Source organism: Thunnus thynnus, chromosome 10 (assembly GCF_963924715.1).
Source record: "Thunnus thynnus chromosome 10, fThuThy2.1, whole genome shotgun sequence".
NCBI lineage: Eukaryota > Metazoa > Chordata > Actinopteri > Scombriformes > Scombridae > Thunnus > Thunnus thynnus.
Window position 1 is genome coordinate 7,525,389 of NC_089526.1, and position 20,497 is coordinate 7,545,885.

General features: G+C 39.5%; 2 protein-coding genes across 3 annotated transcripts; both read right to left on the bottom strand.

Annotated features, from left to right (window-relative positions):
- si:ch73-31d8.2 (H-2 class II histocompatibility antigen, A-U alpha chain) lies at window positions 1-4,762 on the bottom strand. Its single transcript, XM_067600107.1, has 4 exons — window positions 4,353-4,762; window positions 3,594-3,851; window positions 1,687-1,971; window positions 1-376 (listed from the first exon to the last, which is right to left on the bottom strand). Exons 1-4 carry the CDS (start codon window positions 4,405-4,407, stop codon window positions 246-248), a joined length of 729 nt encoding a protein of 242 aa, XP_067456208.1. The 5' UTR covers window positions 4,408-4,762; the 3' UTR covers window positions 1-245.
- A 1,479-nt stretch (window positions 4,763-6,241) lies between these two features.
- On the bottom strand, window positions 6,242-19,141 carry brd2b (bromodomain containing 2b). 2 transcript variants are annotated; one of them, XM_067600681.1, is made up of 12 exons: window positions 19,002-19,141; window positions 14,230-14,518; window positions 13,828-13,965; window positions 12,729-12,873; window positions 12,344-12,507; window positions 11,602-12,099; window positions 11,167-11,295; window positions 10,813-11,058; window positions 10,442-10,695; window positions 9,960-10,276; window positions 8,093-8,221; window positions 6,242-7,988 (listed from the first exon to the last, which is right to left on the bottom strand). In XM_067600681.1, the coding sequence occupies exons 1-12, from the start codon at window positions 19,031-19,033 to the stop codon at window positions 7,858-7,860; spliced, it is 2,472 nt and encodes an 823-aa protein (XP_067456782.1). In that variant the 5' UTR covers window positions 19,034-19,141; the 3' UTR covers window positions 6,242-7,857. The 2 variants fall into 2 exon arrangements, with proteins under 2 accessions (XP_067456782.1, XP_067456781.1); XM_067600680.1 differs by lacking the exon at window positions 19,002-19,141 and adding an exon at window positions 18,586-18,679.
- Window positions 19,142-20,497: the final 1,356 nt, after the last annotated feature.

The following is a 20,497-nucleotide window of genomic DNA, read 5'->3' on the forward strand; positions in this document are numbered from 1 at the left end:
ATGAGATACAATGCCTGAAGCATTACATTTTCTTATATATTAATACATTCTATTGCAAAATGAAGGCAAATGTGTTAAACTATTTGTATCATCTGTTGATAGTCTTTTAAAGGACAATGTTGTTGCAGACATAGAAGACATAAAAAACATTACAGGTATTTCTTTTTTCTTTTTTAAATGACAAATCCATCTGGAAGATGATGACACATCTGACATCGAAATTTAGGTGTTTGTCTTGATGATTGTTACGCCTGGCAGAACTTGTTGGCTTTCAGGATGAACCAGAGCCCTGTGACAACTCCAATCAGCCCCAGGATCACACCACAAACACACACCGCTGTCTCTACAGCCTGCTGGTCTGTGTGTTCTTCAACCTCTGTGGAAAAAAGATAGCACAAGAGTTTTACTGATGATACCAGTATTATTTTTGTAGCCAACATTTTGCACTAATAACATGCTGCCTAATATCACTTTCTGATATTTAATATACAACAAAGCTCCTGAATTACCATCTATCACCTGAATGTCTCAAGCCCTATTTTCTACAAACTTATAACATATCAGAAGTGGACAGTAATTGTTAAATAAATGTTTATAATATTTGATGAATCATAAATATTTGACATGGATGATTGATTTGTTTTCAACACTCTAGCTTTATTTTGTTTTAAGCCATAACAATCTATTTCTGCTGTGAGCTAATATCCGATTTTGAATGGATCGAACTTAACTATCTGTGCACTTGTGGTACTTGATATATATACTATATAAACAGTTGTCAGTGTGCTAACATGCTCTTTATGTACAATGTTAACACACTGATTTTAGCAGCTATAACATTTACCATATTCACCATCTTAGCATTCTAATATTTGCTAATTAGTGCTAAATACAAAGTACAGCTGAGGATGATGTCATTAGTTAGTTTTTAAAGATATGTTTTTGGGTATTTTTGCCTTTATTGAACAGCTGATAGTGAAGAGGCAGAGATAGAGGCATGACATACAACAAAGGTCCCCAGCCGGACCATTTGTCTACCAGTGTGCTCCTATATCATTAGTTTTGCAGGTATTTGGTCATAAACCAAAGTATTGGACAAATTAAAATTTTGACCTAACGGTGGCCCTATATGAACTGTCAGGAGATCACAAAGTTATAACAAATCCTCCTGAGGGGTACATGTCTGAACCAAATTTCATGGCAAGTTCACTTGTCAAAACCACAATGTGAACCTCATGGTGGCGCTAGAGGAAAAGTCAGGGGATCACTAAATTCATTTGAATGCATCCTTTAGGAACTGTGGGTATCTGAAAAATATAGCAATCTATCCAATAGTTGTTGAGATATTTCAGGACCAAAGTGGAGGACTGGCTGACGGACCGGCATGACCATCCCTACAGCCACGCCACTGGCTGGCCTTAATTTGTGCTCATCTATGTGTATCTATACACATCAATCATCTATATACCATATCAAATATATACAGTGTTTGAAGGAAATGAATGGTTATAGCTGTGAAAATTTCAATATCATGCATCTTCCCTTTTCTAAATATTTTGGGTATATTTTTCAAGTGCACCATATTCACTCCTTTTCTTCTCCTGTCTCAAACTCAAAATATTCCCTCTGTTGCTTTAACCACTGAGCATCTCATAACTGGGACTCATCTTAACATGACTCGCTCACCCCAGAACCTGATGAGAGGCTCCTGCAGGCTGACGTGATCCACACTGCAGGAGTAGATGTCGCCCTCCTCAGGAGTGAAGCTCAAGTAGGACGAGATGCGAAAGCTGAAATCCTTGTTGGAATAGTATTGGGTCTGACTGATGTCACTCTGGTCCACCGGCAGCCCGTTCCTGGTCCAGGTGATCTCAACTGTAGGAGGATGGAATTCATTGACAAAGCAGATGAGGATGTTGGGGACTCCAGGCTCCATCTCCTGCCTTGGGTAGATCAGGGAGGTAGGACTAACTGTGATGTTTGACAGACACAGACATATAAAGTTATACTAGCTCTACATCTCATTCCAAAATGGTCATTTATATGCTGCAACAACAGCCTCCAAACCTCTCAGAGGGCTTTCCATGAGACAAGGCCTCAAATACATCCCGAAGGTATTGTTCTTCTACACCAAACTCCGGAAAACATTTCTTTATGTGCACAGGGGCACAGACTGTTGCATCAAGGTTGGAAGCACAATATTATCTAGGTATCATTATTTTTTGGGTGGATTAAAATTAATTGGGACTAAAGGGACATGACCAAACGTATCCACATATTTTTGGCCATGTAGTGTAACTAAAAATGAACACAATGTCTACAAAATCTACACCTTTCACAGTAACCTTTAAAAGTAAAACTTTTGCACGGTTGTACAAGTGGCCCAGAGCCATAATTCATCCCAGGGAGTGGACAAACAATACTGCAAAAAATAGGTTTACAATTTTTCAAGTCTGTCTTAAAACAACTAGGTCAGGTGCCCACATGAACGTTGAAATAGGTTTTGTTTACTGTAAACATTCCTCCTGTTCATACTGACTATTAGAAGATCCCTCTAAACATGCTTACAATGTAAGCAATGGGGAACAAAATTCACAGCCCTTGTTTGAGCAAAATTATATTATATTTAAAAATGTATTCATTTTAAAAAAAGGAGATAATATGAGGCTTCAGCCATAGGGTTAGGGTTAGGGTTAGTCAAATAAAGTGGATATCTTCCAGAGTTACAGTCTTTTTAATATAAAAAACAATCCCTCTTTGTGTCTCGACAAAGAGTTTTTTTCCTGTTCAGCCACAGTGGAAGGATTGTAACAAAAAGAGGGAATTTGACACTAAAAAGACGGTAACTTTGAAAGATATATGAACTTGATTTGACTAATTTGGATGACTTGATCTCATATTAGCTTTTAAATACATTTTTGCACAGATAAAGGGCTGTTGATTTTGTCCCTGTTTTCTCATTTTATAACAAAGATAGTTTTAGTCTAAATTTAAACAGCCATAAATAAACATATACCAATATCACTGAATGTATGCTAATTAGAGGGAACTCCCAAACGTGGAGATACGCAATGTACAATGACAGACACCTTAACCCTCACTGATAATACAAGCATGATTATACACCCAGAGAGGTTAATTGAAGCTCAAAGGGATTTTCTCTGCTGGTACCTGTTCTTCTCTCACAAACACACACACACACCAGAACACTCCTCTCATTAACTTGTGTTTAATAACACAGCTTACTCCCATTACACTGAGGTAGATTCACTAACATTTAGTGTTGGGAATTGGCTATAATCTAATTTGTGTAGTTTTGTTGTGATGGAGCCATTAGTGTGAGTCTAGTTGTTTACTGATGTTAGCTGTGTTCTTGTCATTTGACAGCTTTTATTTGCAGCCTCGGATCCTCAGGCAGAGATCTGGTATGAAGTATAAAAAATATAAATATGGAAGTATGGAAAGGTTTAGATTCTTATAGAAGATTGCGGTGAAAATGGTGCTGAGTAATGTGAAGTATGGTGAATGACAATAGGGGAAAAGTCCAAGAAAGAGAAATTCAGTGTTTCAGCTACAGTTCAATCCCACTTCACCTATGACCTCTGGAGGATTCTTTTCTCCCTTTATGGCACGTGGGATGTTGTACTTGCAGGTACCGACGGACACGTATGTGTCTTCGCCCAGTCCAGGATCAGGGGTCCACTGCTCTGCAAACTCGGGCAGACGCTGAACTGTCTTATAGGTGACGGGGTCAACGAAGAGGAGCTGATCCCCATCGAATTCAATATCGTACTGGCCGTCTCTGGGCACGTCCCTTTGACAGAAGGTCAAAAAGCGAAGCAAGTGTCCACCTGCAGTTTATTTAAAAGTAAGAAAGACATATATGACTGGTATATACTGGTGTTTGCACTGCGCAGTCAAGTAGTTCCAAATAGTCTTTGTGAGCAAAGTTGGTGTCTATGCTTGAGCTAAATATGGACTGAGGTCTTGAACAATGTGGGGAATTAACACTGGACATCACCCAAGTGAAAATTGCTAAAAATTTTGGCTCCATCAGCCACACTGGCAGGCAACCAACCATGATGATTTTTATTGTAAAAAACATAATTGACTGGCAGTAAAATGGACAAAATTATTGACGTTTTAGAAGACAAAAGCAGAAAGGATAAGTCTCTTTTATACACTGGTTATAATATATATCTGATTAAAATGTAATATATCTTGACTATTGACAACATTTGCCCACTTTCATAACCTACTGCATCCTCAGTGTAGTAATTAATTTACTATCTTTACAAATCTGAAAACAAAAACTCATCAATCATGAACAATACACTTTTACAAAGACCTACTTTGACTGCATTGTGGAAGACAAATAAGCAGCACAGGGAACAGGATCATCCACATGATGCATTACAGGTCCTCCAAACACCAAAATGAGCAGTTTTCACCGCCTGTAGTTCTTCCCTCTGATACATGAAACTATTGGATTCATTTTCTGAAATGACTTCCTGACACCACAAACCATTCAATGTGTGTAATTCGATGACAATGTTTCCACCCTGAAAGCATGGAAGGCACAGGTGAGTCAGATTTTAAAATGATTAACTGCTGCCCCCTACTGGAGGAAAGTGATCATCATAACCTGTGGAAAAAATTTAAAGTCCCTCTCCAGTAAAAAATGTGTTTTTCTTTGTGTTTTCTTCACTTGGATGTTTAAGCTTCATTTGAGTTTGAGGCGTGTACCTTCTAGGGATGTGCAGAGATCCCAGTATTTGTATTTGTATCTGTATTTGTTGAGGCAGCAAAATTATCTGCATCTGTATTTGTATTCCAATAAAAATGGAAAGAGGCTTAAAAATGTTTTTTTTTTTCTGACACTTTTAATTTTAGAAAATGAAAGTGTTACAATGAGTGTCCATGAATAAACTACCTTACGAAGGAGGTCCCCACATCGGGACTTGAAGTGGAGTCTCCCAGATCATAGACAACTCAGCTGATTACTGAACTAAAACTTTATTCATTGCCTCATGCAGACAGACCTCTACCTATTTATACACTCATAACACAGAGACAGCACATTGTGTAATGTGTAGGTAGGAAAGTTCAAAGTTAATTATTGCTATGCACTTTTCATCATCTATTTTTTACAACCTAACTTTGTGGAAATGAGAAGGGGAACAACAGTTATGGAGAGTCCCTTGGGAGCACTTTGCTTGTGTCAGTAGCTGAGCTTTATCTCTGGGGAACACCCCCAACTAATCATTTTAAAAATATTTGTATGAAACAAATATTCATATAAAACCCACTATTTGTGCTTTGCTGAATAATGTATTTGTATTCGGGCACACCCCTTGTACCTACAAACACGATTTTTGACATCACAACAACTTCTGAGCAAATCGTGCCCCAGTGTGCAACCCACATGTGTTATATGGAAACTTGAAGTCTCCATTGCATATACACTGAGAATAAACTTTACAGTGAAGTAAGAGACATTATGTGTCCAGCAGTTAAACTTTTAAATGAAAAAATATTTACATATTCATAGAGTCCAGATTTTTAATGACGTAGGAGTAGATGTCAATGTCAAGGATTTTAAAGAAGTAATTAATTTAATTTGTGGGAAAAAACAACAACAAATTACTAGTTGAGCAAAAATGTCTGGAAATCTTTCAGTTGGACAGACCATAATTGTACCAAGTGTGCAGCATTTATGTTTGTTTTTAAAGCTCTGGCATGCCCTATTAATCACGCCATATTGCAGTTTATTTTAATATTTCAGTTAATAATTTAATTCTAAAAGCAACAAAGACAAAAAAATGAATAAATTGTGCTCTATAGTGTCATCGTTATAGCAACCATTATTTTCATTAGCAATTACTACTGAATGATTAATAATTTAGTTAATATAATTTCAGGAAATACTGGAGAAGTCTTTCATAATTTCCCAGAGCATCCAAGTGATGTCTTTAAATTATTAAAATAAGTTGTTTTGTGTGACCAACAGTCAAAAATATATAAAGTTTTAAAAAAAGAAAGATATAAAACAGACAAAATAACATTTGAGGAGCTGGAACCAGAAGATGTTTAGCAAATTTGCTTGATAAATGACCTAAATGAGTAATCAGTTATCTAAACCGTGTTGATTAATTCTCTGTTGTTCGCTAATCACTTGAGTCGAGCTCGACATAAAGTTTTAAAATATCAACATGAAAGATATCACACAGTCAGACAAAAATCAGTGTTTTTACAGAACATACTATTTTAATAAACAAAGCTGTCAAATGAAAGGTATGTCTCTGAGAGGCAGCGACGCTCAGGAGAACATTCTTCAGGAAACAACTAAGACAGTTAACTGGAATGAGAAATAATAGCATGTAAAAAAGGATACAAGCTAACTGAAACAAAAGAGACTGAACAGCAGAAATACAATAATTTGTGCAACAGCAAATACAGTTTAAGTATATACAAGCGTATCTTCTTTCATTGAACATTTAACAGCTTCAACTACACGTGGACTATGAGGACTCTATCGTCTCTGTATGGGAATCTTGTAGCGTTATTCAGCTCACTTTTTGTTCCAGTAAGTGCCGAAAGATTTCTTTTTAAGAAACCTTCACTGTGTTTTCAAGTGCTACATATGTCTTCAAGATACAGTAATACAATACTTTACAAGTTCAGGACAGAATTGTGGAAATTTGAGAGTTTGACCGGCACTATAATCTGATCGTTTTCAGCAGCCTGTGTTCAGCTCTTAAGAAAAAGATACACACTTACTGTCATGAGGAGAAATTTGAAGAATATCAAAGCTGAGCTGTATGAACAGATGGCAAAATACTGAAGACAGTATTTTGTTTAGTGTCATATTAATAAGACTAGACAGTCTTAAAATGGCTGGTGGGCTTTTTAGGAGTAAAGTGCATCCATAAAATCAAAAACCAACTTTTTGAATATGTTACTTAATTGCAAACTTTGTAATTACAGTATGTTAAGCCATTTCAATACTGTACTATAAACCCACCTTTTTAAAAAAAAACAACAACCAAGAATGACAGGCTGTAAAACAGACAGCAGCATAAAGCTCACTGTCAAACTGAGATTTAACATTTGTGTAAACATAACAAGAGATGATCTACAACTCAAACTGTAATCAACTTCAAATTTGACCTGAACAAGGCAGATAACCATACAGTCGGTTTGACTTTATTCACTGCTCAATAGCTCTTGGACCTGTGACCATGAGAAGGAATCTTGGAGCTTCCTAACAATAATAATCTAACAGCTATTAACAACAATCTGGATCATTAAGGCTGAGTCTAGGGGTAGATCTAAATTAAGCGAGGCGGAAGGCCAGATGTTAGAAAAACAAGGCTTGTGACCAAAAAGCTTGCTGGTTCAAATTCCAGTAACATCTGAGGAAATATGGATGAAGAAAACAAATAAATAACACTCTCCATTCCCTCGCCACAGAGGACACAGCGTAAGGCCAGCCAAAGTAGATTTGGAGTAAGGGCCCCGTCTTTCCACATCCTTTTTTTATTACTCCACTTCCCTCTTTGGGGGATCACCATAAAATTCTTCTTTATAAAAGAAACATACATTTGTACATGTATTTACAAAGGGGAGGATGGAGAAACCAAGGCATTTAGTGTTTGGATTCTACGTTTATCCACGGAGACGTTTTTTCACATCCCTCAGTCCCACATTCAAAACATTTTAGTAGTCCGCTTGGAGTGTTTTTCACTGTAATATCTAATATCTCAGCCCACTACTGTTTTCAGGGTGTGTTTTGTCCTGGGCCAGCCCAAGTCCCTGAGTTATTAGTGTTTTCTCTCTTATCCAGCACTAAGGATCTCAACCAGAGTCCGAATCACTGGTGTCTGAGGACGAGGAGGAGGATGAGGATGAGGAAGAGTCGGAGCTGGAGCTGCTACCGCTGAGGCGAGAGGGCTGGGCTTGAGTCTCTACAGCGCTGGGCTTCTCCACTGAAGAGGGAAGAATAAGTAAGAGTAAATAAATAGAAGTATTACAGACCCACCAGGTAGAGACAAAACAGCAACCAACATCTAAAGTGTCACATGTGACTAACCTTTAGGTTTCGCAGGTTTCTTGACAGAATTGAGTTGTCCGCTGACATCTTGCAGCCTCCTCTCCAGCTCCCTCCTCTTCTCCAGAGTCAGCTCCTCTTTAGACTTGGCAATACCGCCTTTCTTTGCAGCTACAAGTGGAAAATGACAACAAGGCAGTTATAAACTTGCCATCCACACTATACTACAGTGACCTGTGTATTAGGACAGTATATCGGTGTAAATGAGCTGCAATTAGTGTTTTGAGTGAACAGTGTCAATGTCAGAAATATCTTTGACAGTTACCAGTTGATCTGGTTCATTCCTGGGCAAAACTGTTTTCAGGAGTAAACAAGTATTGTTTAGGATGTGGGCACCCTTAGCCATATGTTTTGGTCCTTTCTGTGGCCAGAGAATTAATGGACAGGGGGCTTTAATACCCTTTCAAATGTATGTGGAACAATAATTGATCCCAATCCTTTGACGGCCATATTCAGTGTGGTCCTGCAACACTTTAAGATCACCACAAACCAAAACTGCAGTTGTGGTCTTCTCCACACTGCTTGTTCAACAAATGATTCTCCTCAAATGGAAAAAGACATCTAGAGCTGCAACAATTAGTCGATGAATCGATATGACTGCTCATCAAAAGTACCATCTTATTACAGCCAGTAGGTAGTGAGATTGAATTAAACCTTGCAGAACATTAGTCTCAGAGACATTAAAGCAGTGCAGTACAGTATCTGGTAAACTCGGTTTCGTGACATGACGAACAACACAACCTTGCATGACATATCATTGATTAAATGCTTTATGCTATAGTGTAAACGCTAACTCAGCAAATTTATTCCTTCAGGAGCTTATCCAGCAGTGTTTACTCAGGAGGAAAACTAGCCCTTCACTCACTGAGACACACTAAGGGCAGAGCTGAATAAAAGATGTGGGTGCAGGACTGTACCAAAGTCAAGTGCATTAACTGGCTGAGAAGACAACATCACATGCCTGTCGGTTTGGTGTAGTACTTTGGTTACAATTTTATTTCTTTAGTAATTCATACAGGGAAAATATTACTTTGATATCAAAGTACAGAGCTGTTATATTGCTTAAAAGGATAGCAAGTATGAGCTGTGTGTTACCCTACATGCAGGTGAATCACATCACGACTGTCAGCTGTTATAAAATCTAGTTTGAAATAAAACAAACAAAGCCTTACAAAGCACCACAGCCTTGAGTTACATTGTTGCTAGGGTTCAAAACAGAAGTGCCCTTTTTTGCAACGACGCAGCTCATTAATCACAGCCTGTGTTGAAATAAAACAATAATTGCAGTATTTGAAATTCAGTAATGGTTTAGCACTTTGTTTGCACCTAGTCTGCACCTATAGTAAGCTCTCTCCCCAAAACTAGCCTGAAAGCGTATTGATAAACTGTGACCATATAAATATCAATAATAAAAATAACTTGTCTGGGGCTGCAACCAACAGTTATTTTCATTATTGATTAATCTGTGTGTTATTTTCCCGATTAACTGATTGGTCGTTTCAGAAACAAAATGTGAAAGATGTCGATCACTGCTTTCCAAAGCCTAAGATACAACCTTAAATGTCTTGTTTTGTCTCCATCAACAGTCCATAACTCAAAGATGTTCAGTTTACTATCATAACAGACTGAAGAAACCAGAAAATATTCCATTTAAGAAGCTGGAATGAGAGAATTTTAGTATTTTTCTTAAAAAAAAAAAAAAAGAGCAATTATCAAAATAGTTGGCGATTAATTTCCTGTTAATTGACTAATCGTTGCAGCTCTAAACTTTTCAATGAGTACAAAGCTACATACTAGACATTATTGAACCAAAATACACTGGTAAATGCTTGGTGGACGTTTAACTTACCTTGCTCAGTGTAGGGCTTACGGGGCTTCTTCCTCAAACAGGTCATGACGTAGCGTTCCAGCTCTTTCAGTGTCGATGGCTTCAGTGTTTCAAAGTCAATCTCGATCTCCTCGGGATTGGTGTCCCTCAGTGAGGGCTCCCTGGACTGGATGATGTGGACCACACGACCCAGCTTCTCGCCCGGCAGCTTGTTGATGTCGAGGCTCAGTTGGCGCTTCTCATCATACGACATGGGTACAATCTCCTCCTCTTCCTCCGAGTCGTAGTGCGGCAGCATGGAAGGGGCCACTGGTGGGTAGAACGGCTTCTTTGCGGTTCTAAAGAATGAAAAGGAAAATAGAGGCAGGAAAAAAGTTATCATTATATCAGCAGCTTGATAGTTTAAATGAGTAAATGGAGACACTAGGTAATCTTTATATTACTCATTATTGTGAAGCATTAAAACCTTCAAAATAGTGTGAAGAGGTAGCAAAACAACTAACTTGCTGTTCTTGTTACTCTTCTTCCCCTGGCTCTTCTTGGGCTGGGATGCTCCTGCTCTGGCAGACTTGCTCTTCAGTATCTTGCCAGGCATCTTCCATTCCTCAGAGCCAGCTCTGCTTCTGCCACCTCGACTTCGCTTCTCCACTTTCTTCTTTTTCTTCTTCTCCTTTTTATCCTTCTTCTCTTTCTTCTTCTTGGGTTTGATGATGGGGCCTTGGGAGAGGGCAGCCAGCTGTTCGTGCATGGCCCGAAGCTGTGAGGAACATTTTTTTTAAGATGATTACTGTAAAAAACATTTTTTTATTTCCACATGAAATTTGTTATAATAAAAGAGACCTGGTTAATAAATAAATAGTAGTGGAGGTCTTACTTGTGTGCACACCTGGTCCTGTAACTCAGCCAAGCGATGTGCTCGCTCCTCCTCGCTGTCTGAGCTGGGGCTGCTCTCGCTCTCTTCGCTCTCACTGCTGGGCTCACTCTCAGAGGTGGAGGAAGATGAGGACGAGGAGGAGGAAGACGAGGAGGACGAGGAAGTTGGGTGGCCACTCACTGACATGGCGGTGTGATCCATATGCGGTTCATCTGGCATCTTGGCAAAACGGAACTCAAACACATCCTGGGACAAAGATCAAAGAGCAACAATTGACTATTATTTTCACATTCTGCAGATATATTATCATTTCAGCTTAAGTTCAGAAAGTAGAATTAGACTGCTAAAGCTTACCTGCAGCTTCCGTGCCATGCCGACGACATCATGGTCAGGTGGGTTGTACTTGTAGCAGTTGGAGAACATAAGCCTGACGTCACTGGCAAATTGCTGAGCATCCCTGTATTCACGACAGTCCATCTTCCTCTGATGAAGAGTTAGGAAAGGAAAACATTAGTTCTTTGACCTACTATACACATACATTTGGATTTTTTGGAAGCTTCCCCCAGTTTAATCAGTGTTTCAACATTTCTTATGTGACAATTTGCATTTACAATACCGATTTTCAGCCCCAAGTGTTCTTTATCACAGTATGCTATCTTCACAGTGTGATATATTTAAAAGAAAGACATTCAGAAATTTGAAACTTCACTCATCCCTTGACTATGTAATAAGTAGGAGCAATTTGATTGTCTATTAGTCTTTCCCTGAGTTAAAAGAATGAGATGTCACCTTGATAGTGCTGAGATCCATGGGACACTTGATGATATCATGATAGTCATGAAGTCCCAGAGCAGCTGCGTCCACAGGTGTATAGAAAGGCCAGGCGTAGGCAGCATGTTTCTTTGACAACATGTCCTTCAGCAGCCCACTGCAGTACCTCAGCTGCGGGCTTAGTTTGCCCTTCCTCGAGGGCTGAGGTTGGACAGAATCCGGTAAGTCCTTCTTGGGGGGTTTGATGGGGCGTCCGCTGCCCACTCTGCGTCCAGTGCCAGACATCATAGGCTGGAGCAGGACAGGACCTCCGGGGCTTCTGACCAGGCCCATCCCAGGTGGAGTCTCTAAACTCATGCCTCCCATGGAGGAGATGCTGTGCATGGAGGTGTCGTGGACTTGGCCCCCGTGACCTCCCTTCCCTAAGCCCACCATGTGTGTTGCTCCCGACATGCCAACGGTCAAGCCCATGGTGGAGGGTGTGGTGGTGTCTGCCTTACGTTTCACACCTTTCTTCTACAATGAGAAATAAAAAGGTTGGAAGTCACTATGATAGGCTACAAGACAAGTTCATCATTATTTTGCAATAAGGATAAACATTAAAATCTGTATAACTTCTGCCTTTTAAGACACTTAATTGTGTCAACGTTCCTGTTTTTGCAGAAAATGTCTATTAAATCTATTGTGTGTGCAGCAATAGACAACCACTTTAGAAATGTCTGCACAAATCATGCTGATTATCTGTGTTTTTTGCATGTACCTTGGTTGTGGGCTGCGTGGGGGGTATGCCCATGATGTTTGCTGGAGGCAGGCTTTTGGTCAGCACAGTCTGGGGAGAGTTGGCCAGCATAGACTCCCCAGTGTCTGAGGAAGAGGGGGAGTAAGCTGACTGCGACACAGCTGGCACCTGCTGAGCCCTCGATGCTGAAAAAGGTATCATTTTAGAAATATGACTCAGAATGACTGGTGACAAAAGTGAACACGAAACAGTCTGAAGGAAGCCTCTTGTCACTGGAGACATACAGAGGCTGATAAATGGGACTGAAAATGTGTACAACTTGCGTATTCATGACAAGAACTTCAGAACGCCTCAGAAGATTCATTCATTCAAATTCTGCAAGACGTGTGCTGTCACTTATACTCACAGCTAGATTTGGAACCTCTTCCCCTGCTGTTTTTGTTTCGAGGAGCTGGAGGAGGTAGCTCGATTTCCTCCTGGGGCATCTGGGCCACCTTCTGGAGAAAAATCTTCTCTAAAGGCTGGGCCATCAGCACGATGTCGTCTGTCGGCTAACCAAGAAAACAATTTATGAACACCCTGCATACTACAAAGAAGCCACCATGGTCAATTATGGCAGCTCAGAGTACCTGTTTCACTACTTCTGTAATGATTAACTGATTAATTTGTGATAAAAAATATCAATGCAATATGATTTTGTTATGATTTGTTAGACACAAATTCACAAGATGATCTGACATTACTTCTTATACATGAAATAACAAAACAAAAATAGTGATCAAACGATGAAAGTGATGATGAAAATAATCTTTAGTTGCTTTAGAGATTCTCAACAGCTACAACTTGGACAGAACACTTGATATAGGCACATTGTTTATACCTAATGAAACTGGAATTTGGTCTCTTGATAACTTGATATTTTCATTTTCCCTCTTGCCAAGTTCTACTGTACAGTGTTTGCAGGTCAGCACATGTTCTTTTATTATATAAGATAGGAGAGTATTCCAGACAAGTTTCTATTTGCAAAGTGTTAGATGAACATTTCTCCACGGGAAATAGAGAAAAGGTTTAAAATTGCACTTTCTCACAATGTTCTGAAAATTCCTGGGTCTGCACCTGGAGCCTGGATTGGTTTTATTGGGTAAGTTAAAACAACAAACTAGATTACATTAAATTTATACAAATCTACATTTGGTCATTTTGCAACACTTCTTAGTAAGCATGTTAGTTTCACAGCTTTGCACTGGTACAGTGAAAAGCTTCAGACACTTATTGTAGTTTGGATGAACCTCAAACCTCGAATACATATTTTCAATTTAAGCCCTTTCCTGTGCTGCTCTTATTGCCTTGTGCTTAATATAATAACAGTGCATTATCCCTGCTGTGAGTGAAGTCCACCTGATAATAAACATAATCATGAGAGTAATGTAATGAGTAAGAGAGAGAGAAACTTAAAAGAACAAAACCATGATGGACAAAGATCTGATTTTTACCTTTTAACCTACCTTGTTGTAGATGTAGCAGTTGGTGAACATTGTGTTGAAGTCCTGTATGCACTCACTTGCACTACGGTAGAAGTTGTTTTCCAGGCGCTTCTTGATAGTGCCCATGTCCATGGGTTGTTTGATAATTTTATGGTAATCCTGCAGAGGGGAGAATGAGAGACAGAAGGGAAAGGGACAGTAGAAGAGTGAGACATATGGAGATTTTATGAAAATGAAAATCAGCCAAAACAGACTTGTGGAGCAGGATGAACATTACAAGTGAACAATAAATTAATGTCTAACAATAGCAGCATTTTTTTTTCCTTTATCATCTGAGCCTAAGCGCTGCCATGAGTTGCACAAACATCAACTTAACAAAATGAAAGTGAAAATCTCTTTGCTCAAGCGTTTACTGTAACCCACCGGTAAGTTAAGCCTGTAGGCGTCCACAGGCTCACGAAAAGGCCAGGCAAAGTGATGCCTCCACAAAGACTTCATCAGGGTCTTCTGGAGGTACTGCAGCTGGTTGGTCATGCGGCTTGGCCGAGAGGGATCCTTTACTGGGGGCTGTGGTGGGGCAGGGGGACCCTGGGGCATGCTGTGTGGCAGAGAGGGGCTCTCAAAGTCCTCGTACAGCAGGGAAGGCTTGCGGATGCGTTTGCCCGAGCTGGAGTGTTGGTCCATCCCGCCACCGGACAACCCGACCAGAGAGCTGAAGTGAAACAAAAAGGGAAGAACAGAGGATGGGATAAAGACAACAGGAAGAGAAAAAAACATGTACTGATGGGACGATAAAATAACTCTGGATTCAGACTGCAGGAAGAGAAATTCTACTTTAGATAAATGGAGTGGGAAGAAATGTACAAACAAGACTCCTTTATATATGATAAAAGTGGCGTAATAAATGATTAATAAAAAGGGGAAGAGTGAACCCATTTTTGTGTGGGAATACAATAGTATAATAGTGAAGGAAATGGTTCTTTTAAGTTGACTATGATGATCATTGCCACCTTTATTGATGCTAAGGCTGCTTGATTATGGAAAAGATCACGATTATTTAACACAATTACTCTTTGACTCACAGAACTGAAATGCTTCAGTTTTATTAAATGTACAAATCCACACTGACTCCAAGCACAGGAGTGTATTTAGTGTAATCTGCACAGACCGCTGTTTAAATCGCAGAAATATCCTGCTGTATGTGTGTTTTCAACTTACTAACTGTATCTATATTGACTGATCAGCTACCAGTCTGTCTGTGAGCTTGCTGGTTTCACCACAGGCAGATTCTCCTCACTCGCTACGGTGAGCAGGGAAATAAAAATCAATGAATCAATAAATACAAACACTGTTGATTTCTTCCCGTGGAGATGACATGAAAAGTATTTTGGTTCAGTCAGTCAGCCAAGTGAAGCTTAAGTAGACAGAGACGCTGAGCGCAGGTCAGAGGTTTTTAGGGAGGAAAGTACACCGCTGTAAAGGAAAGGGGCGCGCTGGATTTATAACACAAGACAAAACGAGAGCATCACTGCGAAACGAAAAGCGGCACAATAATCGCTTTATCTCGATCTCTTGTTTTCCAATCGTAATCATTGGAAGCCAAAAATTGAAAATTAACTTCGATTAATTGCCCCTAATTGATGCAACTATTGATTCACTGATCTGCTGCTCCCTCTCACGAGCACATACGCTCTTGGAAAATCTACTGATGTCAAAAGCTGCAGCCTATACATGATTCATTCACATTACCCACATGACCAGTGCAACTATGGCAGTGCCCTCCCTGTCCGCCGCTTACCATCATCTAGGAAACTGGGATTCTATCAATAGGATGCTACTTTTAGCACAGTCCTGGGAACCACCACTACATGGATCCTCCCCAGCTAAAGAAAATAAACATTCACTTATAGTAAGGCTGAGTGATATATCGTTACATTTACATCAACGTAAACATTTAAAACTGTGGTGTATAACTTTATTATAAATCATGAGAAAATACTCAGATTTATCACCAATTGCATGTATGTAAATGGAAGTTCAACTGAATGTCTTACATTGTGGTATTAAAACTGAAGCACTGACTAGCAGGCTCTATGTTTGTCTTTGACACTCGCCGTGCTCAGTGAGTGAATTTGGAGACATTTTTCTGAAAAAAATATCCTTTTGAAATTGCAATGAATTGCAATAATGTTGAAAAATTGCAAGGCTAAGTAAGGCTGTTGCGTTACCACAAGAAAATGTCTGAAATTTGTGTGTGTGCTTTCAAATTCAGTAGTTCACCACGGTCACCGAGGCGTAAAGATATAACCTTCAATACCTTTCAAATGACTGCTTGTATCCTGTTTACAATTTACAAAAATTGTTTTATCCGTACATAGACATAAAATTTTGTTGTCCATTTATTATTTCTATAAGTGTGTATTTTTTCACATGTTTGCTTGAACATAACAGTAATATGTTTATGTATCATTATCTTTGATCAGCTTCGTTGTCTTTGTTTTGGCTGTATGTCTATGTGCATCTTCCTGAACATTGAGAGCCAATAGAAACTGGAGTCAAATTCCTTGTATGTTAAAAGCTGATTCTGATTCTGAAAATGTGCTAAAAAAAAAAAACAGGGCCTAATAATCACAGATACATCCAACCCTGCACTTTCTGTGTTAAATTTGTGTGCTCTGGTTTCCTCCCACATGCAAAGGAATTAGGAATACTCCCCAATGCCCTCCACTGATGCACTGGTCCCAGATTTAATGTTGGTCTCTTGGCAGTACAGCTGCCCACTACTCTACAGTCAATATGAAGAATGGTTCAAATGCAAAGGACAACTTATCCCAGCAGGAGTTAATAGTGTTAAGTAAAAGAAACAGACAAAAGAAACATCTCAGAATGCTCTACAACTCACAGGGATCTTCAGTCTTGGCTTTAGTCCAACTAGACTAAATAGATCATGTTCTATATAGCTAAACCAATTCAGGACACCGAGAGATAAAGACTGGGGTCTCTCAGTTTATGCAGTCACAGGAAGCCACCATCTCACCCTAAACCCCCATCATTCATCTTCACTTCCCTGTGAGAAGAGCACATGAACCAGATTTAGAAGAAGTTAAATCTCACCCCAGAGTTCAGGACACTTATCTGCCCCACTGACACACAAACTGTGGCAAAGCTTGTGAGCTTATTTCCTACATCTGTCAAAATCCCAGCAACACAAGGAACAGCTGAACCACATTAGCCATGAAAAAAACAAAACAAAAACATGAGCCATTCTTCACAATATACATGGAGAGTTAAACATATTTGAGCTTTGAGTTACATAAGTAATGTAATTGTAAATAAACTGAAATAATGAGTTGAAGTGACTTGAGATGGGAGGGTGATTCTCTGGATATTTTTCTTGGATATTGATCAGTGTAATTATGCTGACACACTATTTGTCTCGCAGTTTGTTTTTATATGGGTCTAAATAATTGGAATTTTCAATTCTGCTCTGGTGTCCAATAAATGGCTAATTTAGGATCTGTTTAGAGCTGCAAGGATTAGTCGATCAACAGAAAATTAATCACCTACTATTTTGAGTCTTTCTTTTAAAATGCTTAAATTCTCTTGTTCCAGCTTCTTAAACGTGAATATATTCAGTTTCTTTAGTCCTCTGTAATAATAAACTGAATATCTTTGGATTATGAACTGTTAGTCGGTTCCCTTGCGCGAGAATCCATCCAGTCAGGCTTCAAGTTATGCGCTTGTGGTTGAACCAAAAGTGGTTCAGACCAATCAGCGAGAAGTTAGCCTGTGATAGGGAGATGGTCCATCTGATCCCCTGCCAAGTATTTTCTTTGAAACTACTTGCACTTTTCAAGGATGACTTCTCGGATGGTTCTGAAACCATCTGGCGCGTTAGGCTGCTTAATCAGGGGGAAATCTTGAAATTTTAGGTTGCATCTTGGGCTGTGGGAGACATTGGTCATCTTTTTTTCTTTTTAAACCAATTTCTGACATTTTAAAGACCAAATGACTATTCGATTAATCTATAAAATAATCAAGATATTAATCCGATAATGAAAATAATTGTTAGTTGCAGCCTGAGATCTGTTATTATAACCAAAATACAAAGTTAAGGTTTTTGGTGGAAAATGCAGGATTATTATATAAGGTATGAGCATAGCACTGATACTTGGGGGCTAAAATAATCCGGTTGAGTTTATTTTTCTATGATCTAATTGTTTATTATTAGGACAGCTCCGTGCCTGTGACTAATGTGACTGTTTCAACTTGCCATTAATCAACTTCTGCTTCTACTGAACAGCAGTAGCACTCACAATAAAACCTATACATCAGCTTCCATTTTAAATCAAAGAGGTGAAAGATAAATGAGACTCTCGGGTTTACAATCCAACAGCTGGTGATCGCGTGGTTGGGACGCCCCGCCCTCCGTGTTTGTAAACACTGACTCACAATGACAGTCACGAATAATGGATTGCGATTTTCTGTGCCCCCCCCCCGCCCCCCCTCCAAAAAAACCCAGAACACACAACGTTTAGTTAACGGTGTTGCTTTGGAAAATGTCAAACCATTAACCTGTCAGTCGATTCCCGTCATTCTGCCGCAGCATAATACACGTTAGCTCACCGACACAGAAGCTGCGAGCTGAAAGCTAGGTTAAGCTAACAGAGGTACTGCAATAATGCCTGCCAAATCTAACGGTTCATTGAAAGCTGCTACTTTCTTCCTTGAAATCTACTGCGTGTAAAAGCACAAACACAGAGGCACGATATTTATTACCAGCTATCGTGTGTGACGGTCACATGAGCTGCCAGATTAGCGTTAGCAGGGCGCCTGAGCGATGAATGACCCGACTGACAGAGAGCCGGCGGGGAGCAGCCGGCTGAACCTGCCGGTGGGGCTGCAGCTGTCATTTGGACTTTTTGTGCCAGCTCCCCTGTAAAGCAAAATGCCACAAGAAAAGCTACAATTTAACTGACGTTGAGTAAGCCGTGCTTAAATAGTCTGCCATAAACTAGCTGGCTGAATCAGTCGATGTCTTAAAACAACCGTTTGCAGACAAGCTAGCGCTTTTAACGGGCAGCTAACGGTAACACTAACGAATAACTGTTACAGTACGCTGACATTAAACGTTAAAACGCTTCATTTGCACGAAACCGATCAAATCTTCTCCCCAAAAACTCTGCTGACATTACCTGTCGTGAGGCGGGTTGGCGGCCGCTTCCATCGGGCTGAAGGCGGAGTGTTATTACAATCCAATTATTCCACCGCTGTTGATGCTATTTCTTCCACCGATACAATACCGGGCGACGCCGCAATGAAATGGCGCCTAAACGCTTCCGCTTGACTCTATATAAACCCACACGTGGCAGTGCCGCGTATTTCCTGTGACGTTATGGGTGATTCTGGACACTGATTGGCTGCAACGACACGTCTGTCACAATACAAAGCACACGCCCAACACTGCCAACGGTACATCTTGTTCTCTGTCATGTTTGCACACAATGGTGGCAGCAGGCGTCGTACTGCATTAAACCTATTCATATTTGAGCTTATGGCTTCGAATTATTCACCATTAGGGTGCCCCTTTGAAAGATGGATGTACTGCTGTCTACAGGAAACGGTGTAACTATGTGTTTGTGTTGTCTGCAGTGCCGGATGTTTCCTCTGTCTATAATACTCCTTCGGTTTATTGAGGTAGTAGTATTTTCATGGACATCTAAAACGACTGACAGTTATTATGGCCTGGAGTATTTGTGTGGGCAGTACTTAGCCTCTTGTTCGAGATACTGACAGACATTAATCTGGTAACAGGTTCTTGAATTGTGAGTCTGTATTTACCAGTGGTGGGAAGTAACTAGGTACATTTACTGAAGTACAATTTTTAAGTACTTGTACTTAAACGTTACTTTCCATTTTACTCCACAACATTTCAGAGGAGGATATTATACTTTCTACTCCACTACATTTAGTTAACAGCTGTAGTTACTTTTCAGATGATGATTTGACACAATGGATAATATAACAAACGTTTTAAATACAACACATTATTAAAGATGAAACCCCTCTAAACTTCTCACATGGTTTAATTTCCTAGCTGTTCAAGTGAGCCAATATTTCACCAAAAATCAAAAAAACTGAAAATACAGATCAGAACTTTATTTTTTTCTTCACTCCCACTTATTGTTTCACAATTCCTCATATTCATCTGGTGACCCTTTGAAACTGTGTAATTCTATATGAAGTACAGTACCAGTCAAAAGTTTGGACACACCTTTCCCTTCCTTTGAATTAAAAAGTGACCAAACTTTTGACCAGTACTGTAGTTCAAACTAGCTCCACGTCCAGCAGCTACAACAGTAACATGCTGCTTATACATTGATGCATTAGTATTAATAATCTAATGATGAACACCCTTTCAACAAGCTGCCAGCATCAAACTACACACCCACCCTGTTAACCATACCATAAAATGTTGGAACCATAGAAAAACTTAAAAAAACAACTCTTAAGTCAGTAAAGGTTGCTACCAATGCCCCTTTACAAAGTATAACAGTGTAGTCACTTTGTCACTTCACCTGACAAAATCCCAACAACAATTTCTGTGCAAAAATATTTTTTCCATGAAATGAAACACTTTCACAGATATGGTAAAGCTGAAAATCAAAAAAACATGGAAGGCAAGAAAAGA

Excerpts from the sequence above, each read along its gene's own strand:
- brd2b (XM_067600681.1), bottom strand. The coding sequence starts at position 19,033 with ATGGAAGCGGCCGCCAACCCGCCTCACGACAG. Across the intron at positions 11,059-11,166 it reads GCATGGCACGGAAGCTGCAG|GATGTGTTTGAGTTCCGTTT; the intron begins GTAAGCTTTAGC and ends TCTTTGTCCCAG. Across the intron at positions 10,277-10,441 it reads AAGAGTAACAAGAACAGCAA|AACCGCAAAGAAGCCGTTCT; the intron begins GTTAGTTGTTTT and ends TTCATTCTTTAG.
- si:ch73-31d8.2 (XM_067600107.1), bottom strand. The coding sequence starts at position 4,407 with ATGTGGATGATCCTGTTCCCTGTGCTGCTTATTTGTCTTCCACAATGC. Across the intron at positions 3,852-4,352 it reads TCTTCCACAATGCAGTCAAA|GTGGACACTTGCTTCGCTTT; the intron begins GTAGGTCTTTGT and ends AATAAACTGCAG. Across the intron at positions 1,972-3,593 it reads GAATCCTCCAGAGGTCATAG|TTAGTCCTACCTCCCTGATC; the intron begins GTGAAGTGGGAT and ends CAAACATCACAG.